Consider the following 22,842-nt stretch of genomic DNA (forward strand, 5'->3'; position numbering starts at 1 on the left):
AGTCACATTAGATGGACCCTATTGGGTTGAGGTTACCAGCACTGCCTTCTGCCCGCCCCTCCCACCTTCCCCCTCAGGGCTCTCATCCCTGCGCCCCTCGGCTGCTCTCAGGCACATCTAGACTCCTCTATGTCTAGACCTAAGGAAACTGGGCCGAGGCACCCTTCCAACTTACCTATTTCATGTCTAGGAACCCACCTCTTCCCCAGATTTTTGGCCCCAGGTATGTCCACCCATTTCAGGAAAACTCTTCTGTTTAACCATAGGCGAATGTGTGGTCTCATTGTACCGTTAGCATGACAGCCACATCAGAAGCCCACACCGTACGATGGCAGCTGGACAAGAGATACACAGAGAGTAGCTTCGAGGGTTTTCCTCGCCTGTAGTTAAGAGGAGTGAAGGCCCAGGATGGCTGCATGGAATATTGACCCGCTGACCATGTAGCAGACACACTCATCCTACATCATATTATCCCCATTCATCCCCAGAGGTAATAATGAACAGTAGGTGTTACTATTCCTATTCTACAAGCAAAGGAACTGTGCCTCAGAAAGTAACTTAACCTATCTGAGGTCAGAGTCCAGACTGAAACCCAGAATGCCTGCCTCCAATGCTTTGTAACCTGAGCCATATTTTTCCTTTAGGGATTTCATTCTAGAAGTCTTCAGAAGTCTTCTCCCTGCTTTTTGCATAACCTCCCAGAGTGAAATGAAAGATCACTTCCCCCATGAATTTTGAGTGCCAGGCATTCTTTTCCTTGAGAATCCCCAGAACTCCTTTTAAGTTGTCGCTTAAATTTGAAGTGAAAACAGACAGAAAATGTGTTTACAGATACGGCTTGCACTAATTCAAGAGGAGGCATGAAGGTTAGGACTCCTTTGATATTATTTATGTGATTTGAGGCAACAGTATATAATCAAAGAATGCTATTCGCAGACTCCTAATCTACTTTGACCTTAAATTCACACCTATTTCATGGATGCAAAAAGGAAGGTATCACATTGCGTCTTTCCTTTGGATTCTCCAGCTTCAGTTTTGCATTCCTCAAAGTCCTCAGTAACCCAGGAAATTTAGAGGGTGAGAGGTGAGAATGTGAAAACCCTTCAGGACTTCCCCTAGATTAACAAGAAAGAGTGTTCAGCAGTTGGTGATGACAATGGAGCATTGGGTTTTAATTTGGGGTTTATTTAGAGGCAGAGCCGAGAAGTGGTTGGGTACTTCCCCTCACACCTTCACAGCACGGTCCACCAGGAGAGTTAGGTTTCAAAGAAGACGCATCTCAAAGTGTTGGGGAAATTACTTCAGGATGGGATCAGATATGCATTTTTCTCCCACATTTTCTGACGTGAATTTAAAAGTTTTTATAATAGTGCATGGATGAACCCTTCCTTCACAGGAGAATCTGAAAGCAAGACTAACAAAAAACATCAGTAGATTCTAATTATCGTCTCTCTCTGTTGCATCCTCTCCTTTTCCTGAGTTGCTTTAGACATCCCGTATGTAATACTTTGTTTGCAGCCTGTGAGCAATTACTACCTGTTATGGTTTGAATTGTGCCCCATGCCCCCAGAAAAAAGAAGATACGGTGAAGCTCTAACCCCCAGTACCTCAGAATGTGACCTTATTTGAAAATAAGGCCTTAGCGGATGTAATCGGGTTAAAATGAGGCCACTAGGGTGGGCCCTTATCCAACCTGACTGGTGTCCTTATATAAAGGGTAAAATTTAGCCATAAACACAGACATGCACAGAGGGAAGATGATGTGAAGAGACACAGAGAGAAGGAAGTCCATGTGCAGGTATAGGATTTGAGGGATGTATCAACAACCAAGGAAAGCCCAAGGTTGCTGGCAAACCACTAAAAGCTGGGAAGAATCAAGGAAGATTCCCCTACAGGCTTCAGAGGGAGCAAGGCAGTGCCGACACCTTGATTTCCAACTTGTAGCTTCCAGAACTGTGAGACCGTAGATTTGTTATCTGAAGCCATACAGTTTGTTCGTGTAGTCCTAGTAAACTAACACAGCTACCTGTACCTAACCCTTATAAAATACACATGTAGGATAAATAAGATTGAGAATTTCTGTTCATCTGTTATAGTCAACGTGGCATTATATTTTCCAAAGATGGCTGCAAGATCAGCCCCTGTCCTACGTGTCTGTCTAGACCCTTGAAATTCCCCCATCAAGAGATGAATTCTAGGGCTTCCCTGGTGGCACAGTGGTTAAGAATCCACCTGCCAATGCAGGGGACACGGGTTCGATCCCTGGTCCAGGAAGATCCCACATGCTGCAGAGCAACTAAGCCCGTGCACCACAACTACTGAGCCTGCGCTCTAGAGCCCACGTGCCACAACTATGGAAGCCCATGCACCTAGAGCTGGTACTCTGCGACAAGAGAAGCCACCGCGATGAGAAGCCCGCACACCGCGGTGAAGAGTAGCCCCTGCTCACCAGAACTAGAGAAAGCCCGTGCACAGCAACAAAGACACAGCGCAGCCAAAAATAAAATAAATACATTTTTAAAAAAAAGAGATGAATTCTAAATCCCCTCCCCTTGAACCTGGATGGGCTGTGACTCCCTTTTGATGTTCTATGACTTCTGAGGCAGCTTCCACCCTGTTTCCTAGAACACTTGCCCTGGAGCCCTGAACTGCCATGTAAATAGTCCACTTGTCTCGAGTCCTCCATGCTGTGAGGAAGCCCATACTACCCCAAATGGAGAGACCACATGGAGACACAAGACTACATGGAGAGAGATACCCAGACAGCCCCTAGATGCTCCAGCAACCCTACGGTTTTGGCTTCAGCCACTATCTGATTGCACCCCCATGACAGACACTGAGCCAGAGCTGCCCAGTCCAACCCTTCCTGGATTCCTGACCCATCAAAGCTTTAAGAGATCACAAAATAATTGACATATTTAAAGCCACTAAGTTCTGGGGAGATTTGTTACACAGCAGTAGATGTCTGGGACAGTTAGTGTACTCTGTGCTTTGCATTAGGTGTTTTCATTTTAATTTAAAAAATGGATTGAATTTTTACTTCTGACTAAATAGTTTTATATTTAGTGAAGACAGACTATAACCACAAAATCTCAATGATTTAATCTAATAGTATTTATTTCTCACTCACTCAAAGTCCAATGTGGATGTTACAGGTTGGGTGGCTCTCCTACAAGCATTGACTCAGGGATCCATATTCCTTCTACCTAATGTCTTTGCTGTCCCCGGTCCTCCTTGGGGTCCTCTGCTGGGTCATCTGTTTTCAGGTAGCCAAAGCGAAAGGGTAGAAAGAGAGTGGAAGATCATGTGAGATGTTTCAGAGGCTGGGTCTGAAAGTGGCACACGTCATTCTGGTCCACGTTGCACTGGCTAGAACTAGTCTCTGACTCAAGGGAGCTGGGAAGTGCAGATTAGCTGTGCACCCAGGAGGAAAAGGTAAGTGTAATGGGAGCATAGCTCTGCTACATTCGCACGCTGGCTGATAGAATCTTATATTATCAGAACTGGAAGGGACATGAGAGATCGGCTTCTCCAAGTGTGGTCCACCAGCATCAGGACCACCTGAGGGACTTGTTAAAATGCAGATTCTGGGGCCCCACCTGCTGAGTCAGAACCTCAGGAAGTGGGTTCTAGCCAGTTGATTTTTGCCAAATCCCCCCCAGTTCTTGTTATGTACACTAAGGTTAGAGAGTCGCTTACCAGTTCAACCCTGTCACTGTACAGATAGCAAAGTTGAGGTCCAGAGACAGGACATGACCTCCATACTTTCCTTCCAGCTACTCACAACCTGAGGCCAGAGCTGGAGTTGGGGACCTGTGTGCTGAGGCCCATCCAGTCCTCTTGCCACGCCCCTCCCAGGGTTCTGCATCACAGCTGGCCAGGACCCCGATGGTGTGCCCTGGCAGAGCGTACTCGGTTACTGAATTGTAGCCTTGGCCCCCAATTCAACAACCACACATACTTGCTCTGAGACACCAACAGGGAAATCCAGCCCAGTGTGGTAGAATCACAGTGTTTTCCTTGAAAAGTCTCATCAGTTTATAACCCAGAGTCCCCTGCAGTTTAGATTATGACCAGATCTAGTCCAGAATCAAGTCCTGTTATATCTTGGACATTCCTAGCAAGAGTCGGGGACCCGGAATAGTGTTTTAATATCGAAATTGGAATCCTATAATAATTTCTCTTATGTCACTCTGCAGGCCTACCTTATCTTTAAAGCTGTAATGTGTCCTAATGACATTCTGATATAGCTAGCTTGTAGGGGAGGCCTTGGTGGTAATGAAAGGCATGGAGAGGAGAGGGAAACTTCATATTTTCCAGAGCTCTTGATGAAAACAGCCAATGCTTATTAGCATGCATTCCACACAATTTCCATGATGATGCTATAATTTAAAACACTGACTGAAAGACCTAATAAAGGAGGTGAAACTAGCTTTCTAAATTTGCTGAACAAATTGCTCATCTCTCCCTCCATCAATCTTCCTTCTCTTGAGCAAAATGTAAAATTTGGAACAAAGAGTGAAGATACTAGGGTTTTGACTGATCTTTTTGTTAACAGTATTCTGCTGTGTGGCAGCTGCATTGTAAGCATTCGAGTTCTGATTCTAAGCATGTATGTGAAAGTTCCCATGAAAAAAAATCTTCAAGTCACTGTCTACCTTCTGAGTTTGGGGGACAAACGGGGGTAAATTAACAAAGGATACTTATCACGCTCCCCATCCTTTGCTGAAATTACTTAGTTTCAATTACTTTGATTAATCACTGAAGATTTTGTAAGCAGCTAAAACATCTGCCTTCCCATATTGGCGTGAAGGAGAATGAGAATCTAGATAAGACCTTCAGGGCATCAGGAAACCGGTGATGGTTCCAGGCCCAGTGAGATGGGGGGTGTCCTTACCCTCCTGATGTCTAGCTGAACGATTTGGCTCCCAGCACAAGCTCATCGCACAAGCGATGGTGTGGACCTCATCGTGAACAGCACGGGATTTGCCCAGGGCCTGCGAGCAGGGTAGATGGAGAAAATCAGAGATGACGCCTGCCTCCTTCCCCTCAGTTGTGATCAGGCACTGCCACTTTGCAGTCTGGCCCCTCACTCCAGGGGCTCCAGGGTTGTTCCCAGTTATCACTTCTCTTGTCAGGAAGCACTGTTGGAGTTAAGTTACTCGGGACAGGAAGACTGGACAGGGCACGAGGTGGCCAGCCTGTAGAAAGGCAAACCTGATCTTTGACTGAACTGAGTAAACAGACCCAGTCAAGATGGTGAGTGTTCTGGTCAGCTATTGCTGCATAACAAACTACCCCCAAATTTAGTGGAGGGTAGGGTGGGTTCTCTGGGAAGCAGACTCTGAGCTGGAGAAGAGCATGCAGGATGTTCCTTAAGAACTACTCTTAGAATGTTCCTTAAGAACTACTCTTAGAATCAAGTCTTCCAAGGGAGAAGAAGCAGTAGGAGTGGGCAGAGAAAGTCATGCTGCCTTGTAGCTCACTGACAGCCCCGGCTGGCCCAACAGAGTCCTGGAGCCAGAATGACTCTTGAGAGTTGCCCCACATTAGGCTGAGATGACCTGGCTTTTATATCAAGGGTGCGCAAACTGGCATGTCTTACAAATCAGGTGGCCACCTCTCTTTGTAAATAAAGTTTTACTGGAACACAGTTCCACCTCTTCGTTTACGTACGATCTAAGGCTGCTTTCACGCTGCTTGCGTAGAGCTGAGTAGTTGTGACAGAAGCTGCATGGCCCAGGAAGCCTAAACTATTTAATATCTTGCCATTTCTAGAAGTGAGTCGACCTCAGCTTTATGTTTCCACAGAAGTCATTGGCTGTGGGCTTCCAGGGAAAGGACAAGACCTTGGGCAGTGGCTGTGCAGCAGAGGTGAGCCCTGCTGGATGAGGGCTGAGGGCTGTGCTGCTTCCACGCCCAGCACTGGGGACAGCAGGTCCTTCCTCAAGGGGAATGTGTGCTGTGCTCATGGTGTCCACCACAGTGGATTAAAATGACCGTTGCATTAGGTGGGTCAGGAACTCTGGAAGGGCTCAGATGGACAGTCTGACCTCCATGGCCTCATCTGGGCTGGAGGGTTCACTGCGAAGATTCCCTCCTCATTCAGTGCTCCTTTGTCTCTTTCTCTCTTTGTGGGGCATCTCATCTGGGGGTTCTCCATGCCACGGTGTGGTTTCAGGATCATCACACTTCTTACAGGAGGGACTCAAGAGGCAGGATGTGGAAGCCCTGGGCCCATGAAAGAGCATACCGGAGATGACACAGCATCACTCTGCTGAGTCTTATTGGCCAAAGCTATGATGGGGCCCATCCAGATTCAAGGGGATGGAGCCCCAGATGCAAGGTCACAGCACAGAGCAGGGGCGGGAAGTGCTGTTGCACCGTCTTTGGAAAATCCACAGTGCCTCAGTTGGCCGGGTCTCGGAGCTGTTTGAGCACATCCTTCCCACCTCCACAGTCGCCATCATCACGAGGGGGGCTTGAAATGACCATGGTGGGAATAGGACACCTCGGGGATGGGCTTTGCCCCAGCCCAACCCCAGAGAGCCGGTTGTTAAGTATGGCCCAGCACACCATGGCTGCCGTGGTCGGGGCAGCGGGGGTTACGATTTGAAGCAAGGCAAGAAGAAAGACAGCAGTACTGATTGATTGCCGAGGCACTCAACATATCCTGGGACATCAGAACAACTCTAGGGGGTGTCTCTTATTTCACAAAAAAGGAATCCCAGGTGTGGCGAGATTGGGTAACTGGGCAGGATTCGAACCGGGCTCTCCTCACCCTCCGCCAGGTCTCAGGAAGATGAAATAGGCTCCTTGTCACGGGCCTGAGGGAAGCTCAGGTTGGGCGAGAGGGAGGAGAGCCAGCCAGAGAAGGAAGGGGAGCAAAGGCCTGGCCGGGGCAGCCGTGAGGTTCCTGGGAAGGACTCAGGCCTCCACCTCGGGCCCAGCTGTGTGGGCACTGGAAGATTCGCCCCAACTCCTAGCAACCAAACCCCAGCCCTTTCTTATTGTCAGGAAACTTATCAATGTTTTAAAGGCACAAGCAGGCTGTGTGAGCAAGGGGGAGTGGGGAAGCCACTGAAGGGGAGGCAAAGAGAGGAAAGGCCGACACCATATTTACAGGAGCATCTGTAATGCTCCCCTGACCGGAAGTACAGTGGTTAAGCCAGACCAATGGACTTGAAAGGGGGAGAGGGGAGAAGCAGGGCAGGAAGGGGACTTTCATGATGGAGCCCGCCCTTAGGCAGGTGGCATGGATTCTTCCTTTATAACAGTACCGGTTCCACTGACTGGGCCTCAGCCTAAAGCTAGACCTGCTTGCCACGGGCTTTACGTGTATTTATTATCATTAGTCCTCAAAACCCTCAGAGGAATGGGTCCTATGATTCCCATTTGATAAGAAAACGAGGCTCAGCAAGAAGGAGTAACCTTCTGGCCACAGAATCAAGGTTGGCGTTGGATGTGCCAGCCCTGGACCATCTCCCCACCGTGCGGCCGCGATGCCACAGTTTACCTAAGGAATGGCCGCGCGGGCCAGAGAGCAGAGAAGCAAACGGATGATAGAGCGTCTTTCTCAGCGTTAGTTGGTTCACAACTTCCCATTTTTTCCTTCTTTCTGTTCCCTAGCGTTGAAAGATTCCCTCTCCCTGTTTTGTTGGTTTTAAGAGGAATAAAGAAGACAAAATGTGCGACGCAAAGGGCTGCACGGAGTTGGTCAGGGAGCCAGTGCAGGGGCGCAAGGCCGAGGGCGGTGAGGCTGGGACGGTGCGTTGGTGGAGGGGCGTTGCTGCATCAGCTGCAGGCCTCTGCCCCCCAGGCAAGGCTCAGGCTCTGTGGCAGAAACGCTCTTGGGCCCCGGGAGGTGGAGGAGTCCCTTCGCCCTCCCCTCCGGATAAACATCCTGAATTTAAATATCAGAGGGAGGCCTTGCAGCGGGAGGATGCAATTAAGGCTTCCGAAAACTGATCCTCAGTTTTTCGTGTGCTAAGAATCACCTGGGGTGCTTGTTTAAAATGCTGCCTTCCTGGTCCCCACTCTTAGAAACTCATGCAGCAGGTTGGACGTGAGGCCCAGGGTCCGCATATTGAAAACACCCCAAGCAATTCTGGTGCCAGGAGATCCTGAGCCAGGCTAAGAAAAACACCCACTTGGAGGGTGATGGTGCAGGATCTGAAACTCTTCTTTTACAAAAATAGCTTTTTTGTCATTATAATTTCATCTCAAGGACACCAGTTTTCTTATTCTGGATGTAGATGTGGTAGGTATGTTTATGGAGCTGTCTTGCTGAAAGAAAGATTATGCACATATGGTTATGTGCATAATTGCAGTTAATTATTATGTTGTGAACATATGGTTAAACTCGATAAAGATTAACTTATAAAAACTCTTATTAAAAGTTCCCTGTTATTTGCCATGAATCAGTACCATGGATTTTTTTAGGGGAGTGTGTTCATTTATCCACTTAATTAAAAGTTTTTTCATTCTTGCTGCGTGGCTGGCCCTGTGCAAGGATGGGGAGACTGCGCGCAGTGGGCCAGCAGCCGGGAGCTGACCGCTGCCCTCTAGGGCTTTACAGTCTGGCCAGGGAGACAGATTCATCAAATCCCCAACAACCACGGGCATTTCGATTTTGTGTATGTTTATTCTTATTTGTTAAGGTGTTTGTTAAGTTCATTACTAAATGTGATTTTTATAAACGTAGAAGTATTTACATATATACAAATACAAAGCATACAAACAAAAAATCCTTGTCAGGCCATATATTGTGATTTGTGTTTTAAAAAAAATTGGCTAATACAGAGATTTTGAATTTTCCAGGTGTCTCTCTTTGGGCTAGGAAGATATAGTCTATAAATTCTATACAAAGTTGGATTGTAGTTTTTTTTTAATCAGTGAGTTAAGACTTCCTCTCTAAACATGTTTAATTAAGATGTCTGAAGGATGCATTAATTTTTTTCCCCATCACATTTCTACTCTCTCCCCTATTTGTGAACCTAGCACATTAGGAAAGCAGTACCCAAGTGCTTTCAAGCACAAATGGACCTGAATGCAGAATTCTTATCCAACAGGGAGAAGCACAGAGAATTCTGATTCCTTGCTTAGCAGTTTCAGCATGTCCTCAATGCTATTTTCTTGCCAGACACTTGAGCGTGCAAATCATCTATGAGAGAACAAATCAATATGAGACAGAACTGTCATCAATAACGTCTGCCTCTTGATTTTCAGTGTTGCAGGTGGTGAACTCTTTGACTTCTTAGCTGAAAAGGAATCTCTGACTGAAGAGGAAGCAACTGAATTTCTCAAACAAATTCTTAATGGTGTTTACTACCTGCATTCCCTTCAGATTGCCCACTTTGATCTCAAGGTATGTTGCTTGGTGTGAATCAGATAAAAGCTTACACGTACCACAGCATTCGCTGTCTGCTAAGAAAAACTGAGGGCGTCCCAAAGAGATACACATTTTTTTCCTAGAGGGGTTTAACCAATGAAATTATCAATATAAATCAGCAAGTGTATAATGCGTGCCTACTACAGGAATTCCTAACCAATGTGTGAGATAGAGGCTTAAGATTAATGATTACATTTGAGAATTCTTGGGGAAGAATCAAGGGGTCTTACCAGCCAGGTCTCTAAGAAAGGGGGCTGCTGTTGGTTATGGGGTATTTTCAACCTAGAGTACCCATTGGCTGCCCAGTTTCCCTCCCCTTCTGGCTACAAGGCATATATGATGGAAGGTGTCTTGATCTCTACTCTCCCTCTTGATGCAAAGCCTTCTGGGCTGACTCAGTCTCTGGCAATCAATCAAACCAAACTCTGAGACTGGCTAATTGTGGTCTTTGCTTGGCTGGAGGCAAGGCATTATCGGACATAAAAAGGCACATCCTACTCCCATCCATCACAGAGGTGATGGTCTCTCTGAGAGGGGAAGATATACATATGAGCAACAGAAGTGGCAATGTAAGATTCAGGTACAATCCGAGGCAGCGAGAAGATTATCACAAAAAGTGTGGGGTTGATTGCCAAGTGAGTGATTCAGACCATTGGAGCTAGGATAGATGTAAGAGAAGGGAAGATTTTCTCCATACTTACTGTAGCAGAGCCGTCAAGACCCCATCTGGATCCCCCAACACTCACTAACACACACCCCAAAGACTGCTGCTGGGAGCTGGAAATGCCAAAGAGTAAATGCCTACTGAAGCAGCTCTTAGCAGTGCAGCTGGGGAGAAGGTGGATAAATACCCCAACTCCCTCGTGCTTCAGTTGAAAAATTCTGAGTGCTGCCCATTCTCCCCAAGTCCTCCAAAGGGATTGTGCTCCAGTCACTCCTACCTTGATAAGACACTTTGTATCAGCTTCCTTCCTTCTGTTTCCTGTCTCCCCATTCCTCTACCAAGTATTCCCTGGAGTCGCCTCCTACATCAGCTGCTTGCATCCAAATCCATGTCACAGGTCTGCTCCTGGGAGAATCTAAACCAAGACATTTATTTTTCCTAGTGTTCTCTTGCAACTACTCTTTCATCCCTACGTTTTGGTTGTTTTTTCAGGGAAGAGGAAGAACTACCTGCCATCTTGTCTTCAGCATAACATATGATAGGGTTTTTTTTAATTGTGGAAAAATAAACATAATATAAAATTTACCATTTTAACCATTTCAAAGTATGCAGTTAAGTGACATTAAGTATATTCACATTGTTGTACAACCGTCACAGCCATCTATTTCTGGAAATTATTGATCTTCCCAAACTGAAACTATGTACCCATTAAACACTAACTCCCCAACCCTCCTACCCCCAGCTGCTAGCATCCACTATTCTACTTTCTGTCACTATGATTTTGCGTATTCTAGGTATTTCATGTAAGTGGAATCACGCACTATTTCTCCTTTTGTGACTGACTTATTTCAGTTCACATAGTGTCTTCAGGGTTCATGCATATTGTAGCGCATGTCAGAATTTCCTTTCTTTCTCAGGCTGAATGGTATTCCATTGTATGGATAGACCACGTTTTGTTTATCCATTCATCTGATGGGCATCATGTTATTTCCACCTATGAACATTGCTGTACTATTTTTCTTTTTTTTAAAGCCTGAAAACATAATGCTTTTGGATAGAAATGTTCCCAAACCTCGGATCAAGATCATCGACTTTGGGTTGGCCCATAAAATTGACTTTGGAAATGAATTCAAGAACATATTTGGGACACCAGAGTTTGTTGGTAAGTTTTCTTATTCCTGTGGTCATTCATTTCTCATAAACATTATGCTGGCAAAATTCACCCTGCTGCAGCATCATTTCCCTGGTACATGTTTCTGGTTTATACATGAAGATTAGAATCTGTTGGTTCACTTTCTTCCCTAACTAAATGTGCGTTCATTTCCTCTTAGCTCCTGAGATAGTCAACTATGAACCTCTTGGTCTTGAGGCAGACATGTGGTAAGGAGCATGTTCTTGATGTTGTCACCTTTCTGATTTATTTTACTATTCTTCTGATGTTGTTTTTCTTTTTATTTTGTGTCTAGGAGTATTGGGGTAATAACCTATATTCTGTAAGTACCCAAATCCACAGCTCATGTTCTTTTCCTTTTTCTTTGAGACCGTATGTTTTACTGACCATTCTATGTGTCGTGTTGATCAGTTCAGCTTATGTATGCTTTTTTTTTTTTTTTTTTTTTTTGCGGTACGTGGGCCTCTCACTGTTGTGCCTCTCCTGTTGCGGAGCACAGGCTCCGGACGCGCAGGCTCAGCGGCCATGGGTCACGGGCCCAGCCGCTCCGCGGCATGTGGGATCTTCCCGGACTGGGGCACGAACCCGTGTCCCCTGCATCGGCAGGCGGACTCTCAACCACTGCGCCACCAGGGAAGCCCTATGCTTTTTAAACATATTCATTTTACACCTCCACAACATGTTTAGTTTATACTAATGAAACATTTTCTCCTAATTTGAAATGAGTCATCAGAAACTGCAGCATAATCACTGAAAGAAAGCATGGCTGTCTATTACTGCTGAGAAAATAGGAAAGGCTTTCTTTTTCTTTTTTTTAAACTACTAAATGCTGTTCTAAATTAACTGTCCTTTGCATTAAGCTGAAGCTTTTGTGCATGACAATTAAATGGCCTATAAAATGTAACTGAATTCTAAAGTGACCGCTCAAGCACCAGATTATAATGTTATTCCTCACTCCCTTTATCAGATATTGTAGGAACAGAATGACAACACAAGAGGGACTTACTCACGTTCTGTGCCCTGTTTTATTAACAGCCTAAGTGGGGCATCCCCATTTCTTGGAGACACTAAACAAGAAACGTTAGCGAACGTATCTGCTGTCAACTACGAATTTGAGGAAGAATACTTCAGTAATACCAGTGCCCTAGCCAAAGATTTCATAAGAAGACTCCTCGTCAAGGATCCAAAGTGAGTGTCCATTATACCCGAAAGGTGCCCAGCTGTGGCCTCAGCTAGACGAGAGCACCTGTCCTGTGCACATGGCCACGTTTATGTGACCCTGGTTGTTTCCTCCTGGCAAAGAGAAGCATGCTGTGTGAAACGCTTCAGAAAATGCAGGCAGGGCCCTTTGTACCTGCTCAGTCAGCCCCTGCGGGCACAGTGAAATAATCACACAAAGTCTGATGTTGTTTTCGGCTCCGTGAAGCAGACCCCGAACTGCATTTTCCAGAGCATCTCCTTGGTAGGCCCAGCCGGCATGGAAACAACCTTAGTGTTTGCTTCTATGGTCACCGCATTTTTTTTCTTCCCCCCCCCCCCAAAGGAAGAGAATGACAATTCAAGATAGTTTGCAGCATCCCTGGATCAAGGTAAGTTGCATATTGCGATTGGTTTGGGGATTATAGGGCGACCTGGAATTCGTTTGTCCTAGGGTATCACTAGGCACTATGGGTTCTAACCACGGTCACGTCTGGAGTCTTGTGTTTGCTGTTGGTGCTATACTTTAAGAGAGCTGACAGCTGAGAGAATCCTCATGATGACAGAGGTAGAAAGGAGCGAGCTACCACAGTGCAGGACTGTGATGAGGAACTGAAGGGCAGGTCCACTCAACAGCCTCGAGTTTGATTGTGGGATATTAGCCCAAACAATATTTTTGAAAATTCTTGAATTAACTTCCAACATTTAAGTATCATATCAAATCTGGATTTCCAGCTTCTCTTGAAAAATCTGAAGATCTATCAACACTGAGCCCTCATTCTGCAAGGCTGCCAGAAACTCTGCCCAGTTGCCTTTGTACCAGGCCAGCAGCCACCCCCGATGTATATACACTTTTACACTGTTTGCCTGGCGCCTGTCAGCATTTGGGTTAAAGAACGGAAGTTGTTTCAGCTAGACCAGAAAGGACTAAGGGTGGGGAAGCATGGCAGTTACAGAATAAAATCATGGAACCATTGTGGTGCAGTAACTTGCGTTGCAGAAGTAGGTTTGGGGCAGCTGGAGACCTCTGTCTGTGCCAGCTCCCAGCACTTGCCTGGGCTTCCCTAGAAGGCAACGGTGTCTCCTTCCTTCAGAGGTAGAGTTGCATGGCCTCCTGAAAAAATGCAGTAGGAGGGATTTTAATGCTGTAAGATAGACCGAATTTGCTAACATCTGAGGTCCCAACCAGCTCTAAATGACTTGATGATGTTAAGTTCACATGCCTCGCAATGTGGCCTCACCGTGAATCATGCCATTCCCAGATTCTCTTATGGAAAGTTGTAATTCAGCTTGTCCAAGCTCAACTTTTCAACTTTCCCTCAAGATCCAGCCTTCATGGATTTGCTCAAACCCTTAGCCACAAGAGTTTAGCCTCTGGAGACTAGGTTCCTGGATCAGGCCTATCATCCCAACTCGTTTTGTTACTTTAGCAAGGTGAATATGTAAGCGTCCCAAATAATGAGAGGATTTCAAAAGTTGTCATGTAACGCATTTCTATAATTTGAGAGCTCTAAATTGTCTTTCTTGGATTTTCATTTTAGCCTAAAGATACCCAACAAGCACTTAGTAGAAAAGCATCGGCAGTAAACATGGAGAAATTCAAGAAGTTCGCAGCCCGGAAAAAATGGAAAGTAAGATTGTTTGATTTGAAGGGATGAACTAATTCTGTGTCCCCTGTGGCTCTCCCTCTGTTCAGGGCTCACTTCTTCTGATACTGGCAGTGCAGAACTGCATCCTTTTTAAAAATTCACTCTGTAGTCATCTGCACTGTTGCCCTATTTTCAAAGACAATCAAAAATACTATTTCAGTCCTATTAACTCATCTTTTCACATGTAATTTTGCATTTTTTTAAATTAAAACCATTCCCAAGGCAAATTTTTAAATCAGTACAATAAAATTATAGTGCAGTCTTTTTCTAAAGGGAACAAGCCACATTTTAAATAGATTTGTTTCTTGTGGTAGGCACCATAGCATTATGATTATACCAGAACTTGTGTAAATGGTTCTCTAAATCCAGCCTTGGTCTGTGAGTGGTTGGGATGGGGGTGGGGTGTGACCATGAGCGTCTGCGATGTGATCCCTTCTCAGTGCGGATGGTTTCTGCAGGGGCTGAGTAGGATGTGGCTCTAAAGGGCATTCCAGCCAAACTTGAACAAATGAAAATTCAGGGTTAAGAAGGGGACAGGATGGCTTCCTGTGCACAGGGTCATGTCAAGCCCAGAGGAAGCAGGTACTTGCCATGTCTCCTCATCACTGGGCCAGAAGTGTACCTCATTGTACTCATCAGGTTGGGGATGGCTTGATAGAGATGAGGAGGACCACAGCCATGGGTTACTCAAGACTTGACTCTTAGTCTCAAAGAAGCCTTGAAAATAAGGCTTAAAATGTAGAGTGAACCACCATAAGTTTCTCCTTCTCTCCCTCTCTTTCATTCATGTACAGACACGCACACACACACACATTCTTTACCTGTTGCTTCTGCCTTTGAGAGTAAGTGCAGAGGTGTTTGTCCTATAGGCTAAAGAGTCCCCAACCTGCTCATTTCCAACAACTGGATGAGTTTTGAGAGTCACACTGTCTGCCATTACCAACTTGCCTGGGCACCGAGGACACAGGGCAAGACCCTTGCATACCATGCTTCTCTGAGGGGAGACGTGCAAGGGCTTTGTTAGGGTAAGATCCCATTCCTCAAAGAGTAGAGAGTGAATATGGAGAGAGAAGGGATGCATCCAGTTCTGCAGCTTAATAACGAAATGCAGGAGAATCTCTCTCTATTGTTGTCTTGATTTATAAGACCTTTAGAAATTTCTTTAAGCAAATATGATCCGGGCTTCCCTGGTGGCGCAGTGGTTGAGAGTCTGCCTGCCGATGCAGGGGATATGGGTTCGTGCCCTGGTCCAGGAAGATCCCACATGCCGCGGAGCGGCTGGGCCTGTGAGCCATGGCCGCTGAGCCTGCGCGTCCGGAGCCTGTGCTCCGCAACGGGAGAGGCCACAACAGTGAGAGGCCCTCGTACCATAAAAAATAAAAAAAAATATCCAACCTGCTTGTGGGATCGCCCACCCCTGAAGAATAATACACGCTGTCAGCCTTGAATGCTATCTCAAAGGCTTTGTCATTTGCACTAATTTGAGTATTGTTATGTAAGCTCTCTCTCCTCCTCTCCCCCTGCATTTTTTTCACTCTCTCTCTCTCTCTTTTTTTTTTTAAAGCAATCTGTTCGCTTGATATCACTGTGCCAAAGATTATCCAGGTCATTCTTGTCCAGAAGTAACATGAGTGTTGCCAGAAGCGATGATACTCTGGTAAGCAAACCTTTTCCCCAGATAGGTTTGTTCTTAGCACTGTGTATTTACCGTGTTTAGGTTGTTTAATTTGTTCAGCAACCCAGAAAACCTGAAGTCTTGGAAACATCAGGCCTGTTCTTCCTCCTCTTGAGTGGGGGAGTTGGGGTGGCTGATTGGATCTACTCTGTTACTGTTTTGTCCTTTTTCCTCTTTGTTTTGATTGGCTATACCTACTAGCTCTAACACTACCACCTTCCCACCCTCCTCTCACCCCCAACACGGTTTGATAAAAGAGAGGCTTGCCAGTAGAAGAGGAAAGATCATATTCTAATTTTCATGAACTGAAACGAGAGCCCTCTGTTTCCACCAACCTTGGAGAATCTTAGACTGTACTAGTACAAAAGGGGCAGACAACCCTCCTTCTGAACACATACACACACACACACACACACAAACACACCAGAAAATCAGGGGAAATGCAGTGGAATTTGCTGATATAGTTCGTGGTAGACCAGAAGGCTAAACCCACTCACTTTGTTGATGTTGTATTGATTTCTAAAGGCTCTTGAGAACAACTCCACGACTTTTTTCCCTTAATCCAAACTGAAACCTAATCACAGATTAACTCTTCAGATATGACTGGACACATCAGAATTCAACGAGACTTTCCCCAACAGTCAGACAACGGGGCTTTGTGAATCCTGGAGGTAAAGGGGACTCCAGAAAAGGCAGAAAGGGTGGTTCTGTGGGAACCAGCCTGCTCCTGTAACTGAATAGTCAGTGTTTCCTGAGTGGAATCCGGGAACTCCAAGGGCAGGATCACACATCAGCAGACACCAGCTCTTTTTTTACTCCCTGAAGCCAGTAGTTTTACTCAAGTTCCAGATCTAACCTTATAGCCTGAAAAGAGATAGGAAATTTTAAAAAGAAATAAAGAAGTAGGAGAGAAGCAAGTTAGGAGGAGAAGGGAGAGAAAGAGGAGGAAAGCTGGACTGGGGAATTGTTTGAGGGTGGCCGTGGAACCAGGACAAGATATAAACTATTAATCTAAGTAAGGTGATGAGAACAATGAAATCTTACAAATTAAAATTGCCCTGAATAATCAGTTGGGAGACAGTTTGTTGCAATGAAGAGTTTAGGGTAAGAGAGGGACAGGGCTTGTGTAGAAGCTCCAGGTGGGAAGACCCCCCTCCCCAGCCCTCAGGGTCTCTCTCTCATCATCTCAGTGTCCTGCTGATCGTGAGGCTGTGTTACAACAACGTGCTTATTCCTCCCATTCTCCCATTTCTTGTCACTCTCACTTTCAGTCAAATGTCTCTTAGTCTTCAACTCGGATTGTGATAGAAAAGCAAAACCAGTGGTGTTCTTAAACATGTACTCTGTGCAGATATTATTATGTCTCTCATGAAGCTTGTTTGGATTCAGATTTATAGAGAAGAGAAAGCAGAGTTCAGAGAAACGCCTTCTCCATTCCACCCCCCATAGGCAGAGGTTCAGCCTCTGTAGGTACGCTTTTCCAGATTTGAAATTTTAGTAGCAGTACCTCTGTAAGTCCAAAACTTTTGTTTGGGACTTTTCTAGCTTATTTTTTGTTTGTTTTAATTTACCATATTGTGCAAATTTCTTATTATTTATATTTAAGAAAATACTTTAACAAAGTAGCAAAAATTTAACAAACTTACTGTTCCACAGTATCTAGTTATTTTCTCTTTGTAAATGAAATGCCTCCATTTTCCCATTTCTGGCCTTTATTTTTACATTTCTCCCCTTTTCATACCTTTTTTTAAAAATAATTGTGACCAGCTTTCAGATAATTTTGCTATGTTATAGAATACCTAGAGAATGAAGAATTTCTAGTGCTCAAAAAATGACAATCTGTAATTGCAAAAATTACAAAGTAAGACTTTCTTATTCAAAGATATCATTTCCTTGGTTCTATGGTTTTTAGAATCTGAGTTACACCTGAAATTTTCTACAGTGGTTTCTGGGACTATATGTTTTTAAAGATTCCTAAGGTAAACACAAAGTGTAGTTTGTCATCAATCGTTGTTCTAAATCTGAATCTTAAGAGATGTTTGCTCTCTGGGTAATAATGCAGGCAGCATAAAGACACTGATAAATAGTAGGTGAAGGGGCAAAAAATGACCTCCTGCTTCCCTTCATGACCAGGTGGATTTTGGGATTAAATGGCTTACTTTCCCCTGAACACTCCTTTTAATAAATGAGCATTGGTTTCTCTGATGTTGGTAAAAGGAGCAGCATGACCAACAGTCTAACACTTTTTCCCTCTTCCATGTCTCTCTCAAGGATGAGGAAGACTCCTTCGTGATGAAAGCTATCATCCACGCCATCAACGATGACAACGTCCCAGGCCTGCAGCACCTCCTGGGCTCCTTGTCCAACTATGACGTTAACCAACCCAACAAGGTCTGATGCTGTCCTGCCAGGGGTAGTGGGGGTCGGGGGGTCATGGTGATTGGGCACCTCCAAGTCCAAGGTGGAAAGACCCCATCTGCTCTTCATTCTCCCTTACTGTTGTAAGCTCCATACTGTGGGGAAAATCACTTCTGCTTAGAAAGTGAGCTGAGTTAGGAATAAGGTCTTTTTGCATTGAGGGCCTTTCTACACGCACCTAGCACTCGCCTCTAACCATGAAAATTTAAATGTGCTCATCGTGCAAATGAAAATGTCACTTTGGATTGTGAATCCAAAAGAGGAAGATGTTGTGTCCTTCTGACTGTCTTCCGTTCCTGTCACGCAGGACAGGAATGTGTCCTGTGTCTGTGGAGACACAGGAAGGTATCTGGGGCAGCAGGGCTAGTTTGGGCTTTTCCTTTCCTACCAAACCTGAAAAATAGGTATTTTTTTTTCTTGCCTTTTCCAGCATGGGACACCACCGTTACTTATTGCTGCTGGCTGTGGGAATATTCAAATACTACAGTTGCTCATTAAAAGAGGCTCAAGAATCGATGTCCAGGATAAGGTCATAATTCTGTTTTATTGCAAAGGAATTAATTTTTTAAGTATTTCCAGATGTCTCTAATCGAAAGGTAATAGAGAAAAATAACACATATGCCCTACTTCGTTTCTCAGTTTCCTATAAAGGAAGATGAACTACTTGAATAGCCTGTTCCTGTCTAACATGTTACAGAGAAAAAGGCAAACATTCATCTTCCTCGTGGCTCAGTTGCCCTGCATCAGCCCTTCTTTGTGTCCTGCCCCAGATGGACTCCTTACTGATCATATTTACTCAGCGGTGTTATTTGATGTCACATTGAAAATGTTTTAATTATCCAATTAATCTCATCAGAAATGTATTTGCCCGCACATTAATTAGGGCAACAGAGTAAGGAGGATATGCTTTGAGGTGTAGACCACATTGGAAGTGTAGACACAAGTGATGATCAGCTAAGCGTCATTACAACGGGTCTGTCATCAGCTTCCATAGACTTTCAACTGAGCTGTAAAGGGACTAGATCTGGCCCTTGACAATATAGGGAATTCTAACCAGAAGTTGAAATGAAGGTTTTAGGAAAAGAAAAACAACTTTTTATTTCGAAATAATTCTAGATTTACCAAAAAAAACTATGCAGAGATAGTATAGAGAGCTCCCTTATCCCTTTCACCCAGCTTCCTGGAATGTTAACGTCTTACATAACCTTGGTCCCTTTGTCAAACTGAAAAGCGAAATGGGGTTTTATTCCTCTTGGGAGTTGCTCCTTTGGAGGTTGTCATCACATAGGAAGGGAAATATAGCAACTGAGTGATGTTTGCATTCAGATCCAGTCTGGGAATGTGACTCTGCCTTGGTTTTTGTACAGGGTGGATCCAATGCCATCTACTGGGCCTCTCGGCATGGCCACGTAGATACCTTGAAATTTCTCAATGAGAACAAATGCCCTTTGGATGTTAAAGACAAGGTAAGGCCACTTCTCTTCTTAAGGAAAGTAATAAAAGGCATGCCTTCTGCATCATGACCCAAAGAACAAGGATTCAGGACCAAAATCTTCCTACAGAGAATTTAAGTAGAAGTTTCTTTTTGCTGGTGGCTTAGTCTAATATTAAAATCAGGGGGATTCCCTGGTGGCGCAGTGGTTGAGAGTCCGCCTGCCGATGCAGGGGACGCGGGTTCATGCCCCAGTCCGGGAGGATCCCGCATGCCGCGGAGCGGCTGGGCCCGTGAGCCATGGCCGCTGAGCCTGTGTGTCCGGAGCCTGTGCTCCGCAACGGGAGAGGCCACAACAGTGAGAGGCCCGCGTACCGCAAAAAAAAAAAATTTTTTTTAATATAAATAAATAAAATCTGATTTTACTTGAAATCTGCCAAGGGTTTTCCATGTTATATAAGCAGTGAACTATCTTCCCCATAACATGAAAACTCAGTTCAGCCAGAAAGACAACCAGAAAGTGACCTGAGTCCTGGTCCTCTTCTTGACCTGCCATGTGCACATCTCTACCATTCTCTTCCTCTTTGATGTGACTGACTGACGGTGCTGACCTTACGATCACTGGCACTAGAAGGGTTAATGAGACAATGCAAGTAAAGTAAGGCTTTTGGGGTAAAGATGTTATCAAAATGATTGGTTTAGGAAGATACCTTACTTTCACGTACCCATGTTTCATTCAGTCCACACAGCGGCCCTGTGAATTCATTGCAGGGCTGGGACCTGAACTTAAGATTCCTATTTTCTCATCTGTTATGTATTCCATTATGCAACCCCTCTCTGATTCTACTACCAGTAGACTGAGTTGTCATGTTCAGTCAGGGCTGCCACATACAGTTGTATGTATTGTGCACTGCACCATATCTAAGGGAGGACATTTACATTAAAGACATACATTTATTTTTTTTCATTATTATTTTTTAAATATTTATCTATTTATTTTTGGCTGCATCGGGTCTTTGTTGCAGCACTTGAGATCTTTCGTTGTAGTGCACGGGCTCTTTGTTGTGGCCCGTGGGTTCTGGAGCACGTGGGCTCTGTAGTTGTGGCTCGCATACTCGGTAGTTGCGGCGTGCAGGCTTAGTTGCCCCATGGCATGTGGGACCTTAGTTTCCTGACCAGGGATCAAACCTGCATCCCCTGCATTGGAAGGCAGATTCTTAATCATTGGACCACCAGGGAAGTCCCGACATACATTTATTATAACAGTTTTCTGCCGGGTGGCAACAAGTATCTCATTCTGTTATGTTTTTAGATCAGTTTATTCTGACAGTTTCATGGCAGATATAAAAAAAAATCTTAAGGAAGTTGCATCTATGACTAATTCATAGAATGTTATTGTATGGGCTAATGGTAATGTTTTTTAAAATCTCTGAGAATGTAAGAAATGACATTCTAAACATAGACAAAATGAAATCAGAAACTTGGTATTAAATAAAACCCTGTGTTTAAAGAACTTAATATTAAAAAAGGAATTTTGTGTTTTGAAAAAAAATCACATAGCTGGAAGCGTCAGTATATAATGAGAATTGAGACCAGCTATCACAAAAAAGGGAACGCACTCTTACTTAGGGAGGGAGGGTTATCACACACAGGATGAGCCAGGTGTGTGGATTTAACGCTAGCTGCATAGTGGGTGCCCCACCCCAGGGTCCTTGGCCCAGTCACCAAAGGGGCATCTGGCCTGAGAGGGGCAGGTACCACCTCAGGGGAGGAGGTGGAGCCAGGCATGGGTGGGAGTGGGACGGCTCCCAGGGGGCTCTGAATCTTTGGCTGTGTCTTTTGCAGTCTGGAGAGACAGCCCTTCATGTGGCAGCTCGCTATGGCCATGCCGATGTGGTTCAGTTACTGTGCAGCTTTGGCTCAAATCCCAACTTCCAGGACAAGGTGGGTCATGGTACCTGATGTCCTCACTTCTTTCTGCTTTTTGCACGGGTATACAGGCAGCCAGGTGATGTGTCTGGGTCTTACGGAGTTTTATCCAAGTTAGGTTTTCTGCTTAGATTACAGAGGGCAGGGACTCGAACAAAAGCACTAACATTCGTTCATCCGTTCATTAATCCTCTGGACAACCCTATAATTCTCATTTTACAGATGAGGAAACTGAGGCAGAGAGAGGTTCAAGAACTTGCCCAAGGTAACACAGCTCAACGGTGGTGGAGCCGGTGCTCAAGCCCACCCGGTCTGGTTCCAGAGTCTGTGTTCGTAACCACTACAGTACAGCCGCCCCTCATAGACAGATACATGTGTCTAATGATGTCAATCATGAATATGTAGACCTCACGACCAACCATTTTTGTTAAAGCTTGGTTGTCTTGGCCCCTTCTTTGCCAGAGCAGTAATCAATTTATGTGACTCATCTTTATGCTATATACACGACAGGAATCTTGAGGCATCAAGATTATTCGAAGAGTTCCTGCTCAGAGAAGTGCTGTCCCATGGTTAGTAGTCTCCAATGAAGTAAAGGACAGACAGCACTTTTACGAGACAGATGATATAAATCCACCCAGGCGGAGGCTCTATTGTTCAGAAGAGCTGAGCCATGGTTCCAGTGGGCTCCGCAAAGTCAGTTGTCAGTAAAATGCTGAGAAAGCTGAATTCGAATTAAGGAAAGCCGTCAGACCCATGCCCGTTATTTCACACTAATGTTTTGCTCCAATAGCTACGAGCTCTTTCAATCCGCTGCCTTGAGTTTGCTGCCAGGTTTGGCCAGGACTCTCACCATGCCTGTACTTTCTTTCATAGTCTTGCATTCTCCTCCTCTATGTACTTGTCTCCTTGGCCAGGAAGAAGAAACACCCCTGCACTGTGCTGCCTGGCACGGCTATTACTCTGTGGCCAAAGTCCTTTGCGAAGCCGGCTGCAATGTGAACATTAAGAATCGAGAAGGAGAGACCCCCCTCCTGACAGCCTCCGCCAGGGGCTACCACGACATTGTGGAGTGTCTGGCTGAGCACGGAGCCGACCTTAATGCATCCGACAAGGTGCTTAGTGGGTCAATATATCCCACTTGCTGAAAAGTGATCTGGGGGGCTGGAGGGACCACAAGACTTCTCAGTGACTTTACCCTAAAATAACAAACTTGAGTGCAACAAGTTATATTATCCTTTCTCCTCTCCAAAGATTCTGTGATTCTAGATTCTGTTTAATAATTAATGTTCATTTGTGGGGTGTAACAAAATTTATGA

At 45.0% G+C, this 22,842-nt stretch overlaps 1 protein-coding gene across 6 annotated transcripts in view; it reads left to right on the forward strand.

Annotated features, from left to right (window-relative positions):
• DAPK1 (death associated protein kinase 1) overlaps positions 1-22,842 on the forward strand; it is a 210,773-nt gene that overhangs the window by 135,536 nt on the left and 52,395 nt on the right. For all 6 annotated transcript variants that reach the window (XM_067744791.1, XM_067744797.1, XM_067744795.1 and 3 more), the window contains exons 4-16: positions 9,229-9,367; positions 11,088-11,217; positions 11,387-11,435; positions 11,522-11,548; positions 12,262-12,414; positions 12,770-12,815; positions 13,965-14,054; positions 15,637-15,729; positions 18,019-18,138; positions 18,596-18,694; positions 19,533-19,631; positions 21,443-21,541; positions 22,441-22,638. In XM_067744791.1, the coding sequence (XP_067600892.1) occupies positions 9,229-9,367; positions 11,088-11,217; positions 11,387-11,435; positions 11,522-11,548; positions 12,262-12,414; positions 12,770-12,815; positions 13,965-14,054; positions 15,637-15,729; positions 18,019-18,138; positions 18,596-18,694; positions 19,533-19,631; positions 21,443-21,541; positions 22,441-22,638 (1,342 nt within the window). The remainder of the gene's footprint in view (positions 1-9,228; positions 9,368-11,087; positions 11,218-11,386; positions 11,436-11,521; positions 11,549-12,261; positions 12,415-12,769; positions 12,816-13,964; positions 14,055-15,636; positions 15,730-18,018; positions 18,139-18,595; positions 18,695-19,532; positions 19,632-21,442; positions 21,542-22,440; positions 22,639-22,842) is intronic.

This window comes from Pseudorca crassidens, chromosome 7 (assembly GCF_039906515.1).
Source record: "Pseudorca crassidens isolate mPseCra1 chromosome 7, mPseCra1.hap1, whole genome shotgun sequence".
Classification (NCBI taxonomy): domain Eukaryota; kingdom Metazoa; phylum Chordata; class Mammalia; order Artiodactyla; family Delphinidae; genus Pseudorca; species Pseudorca crassidens.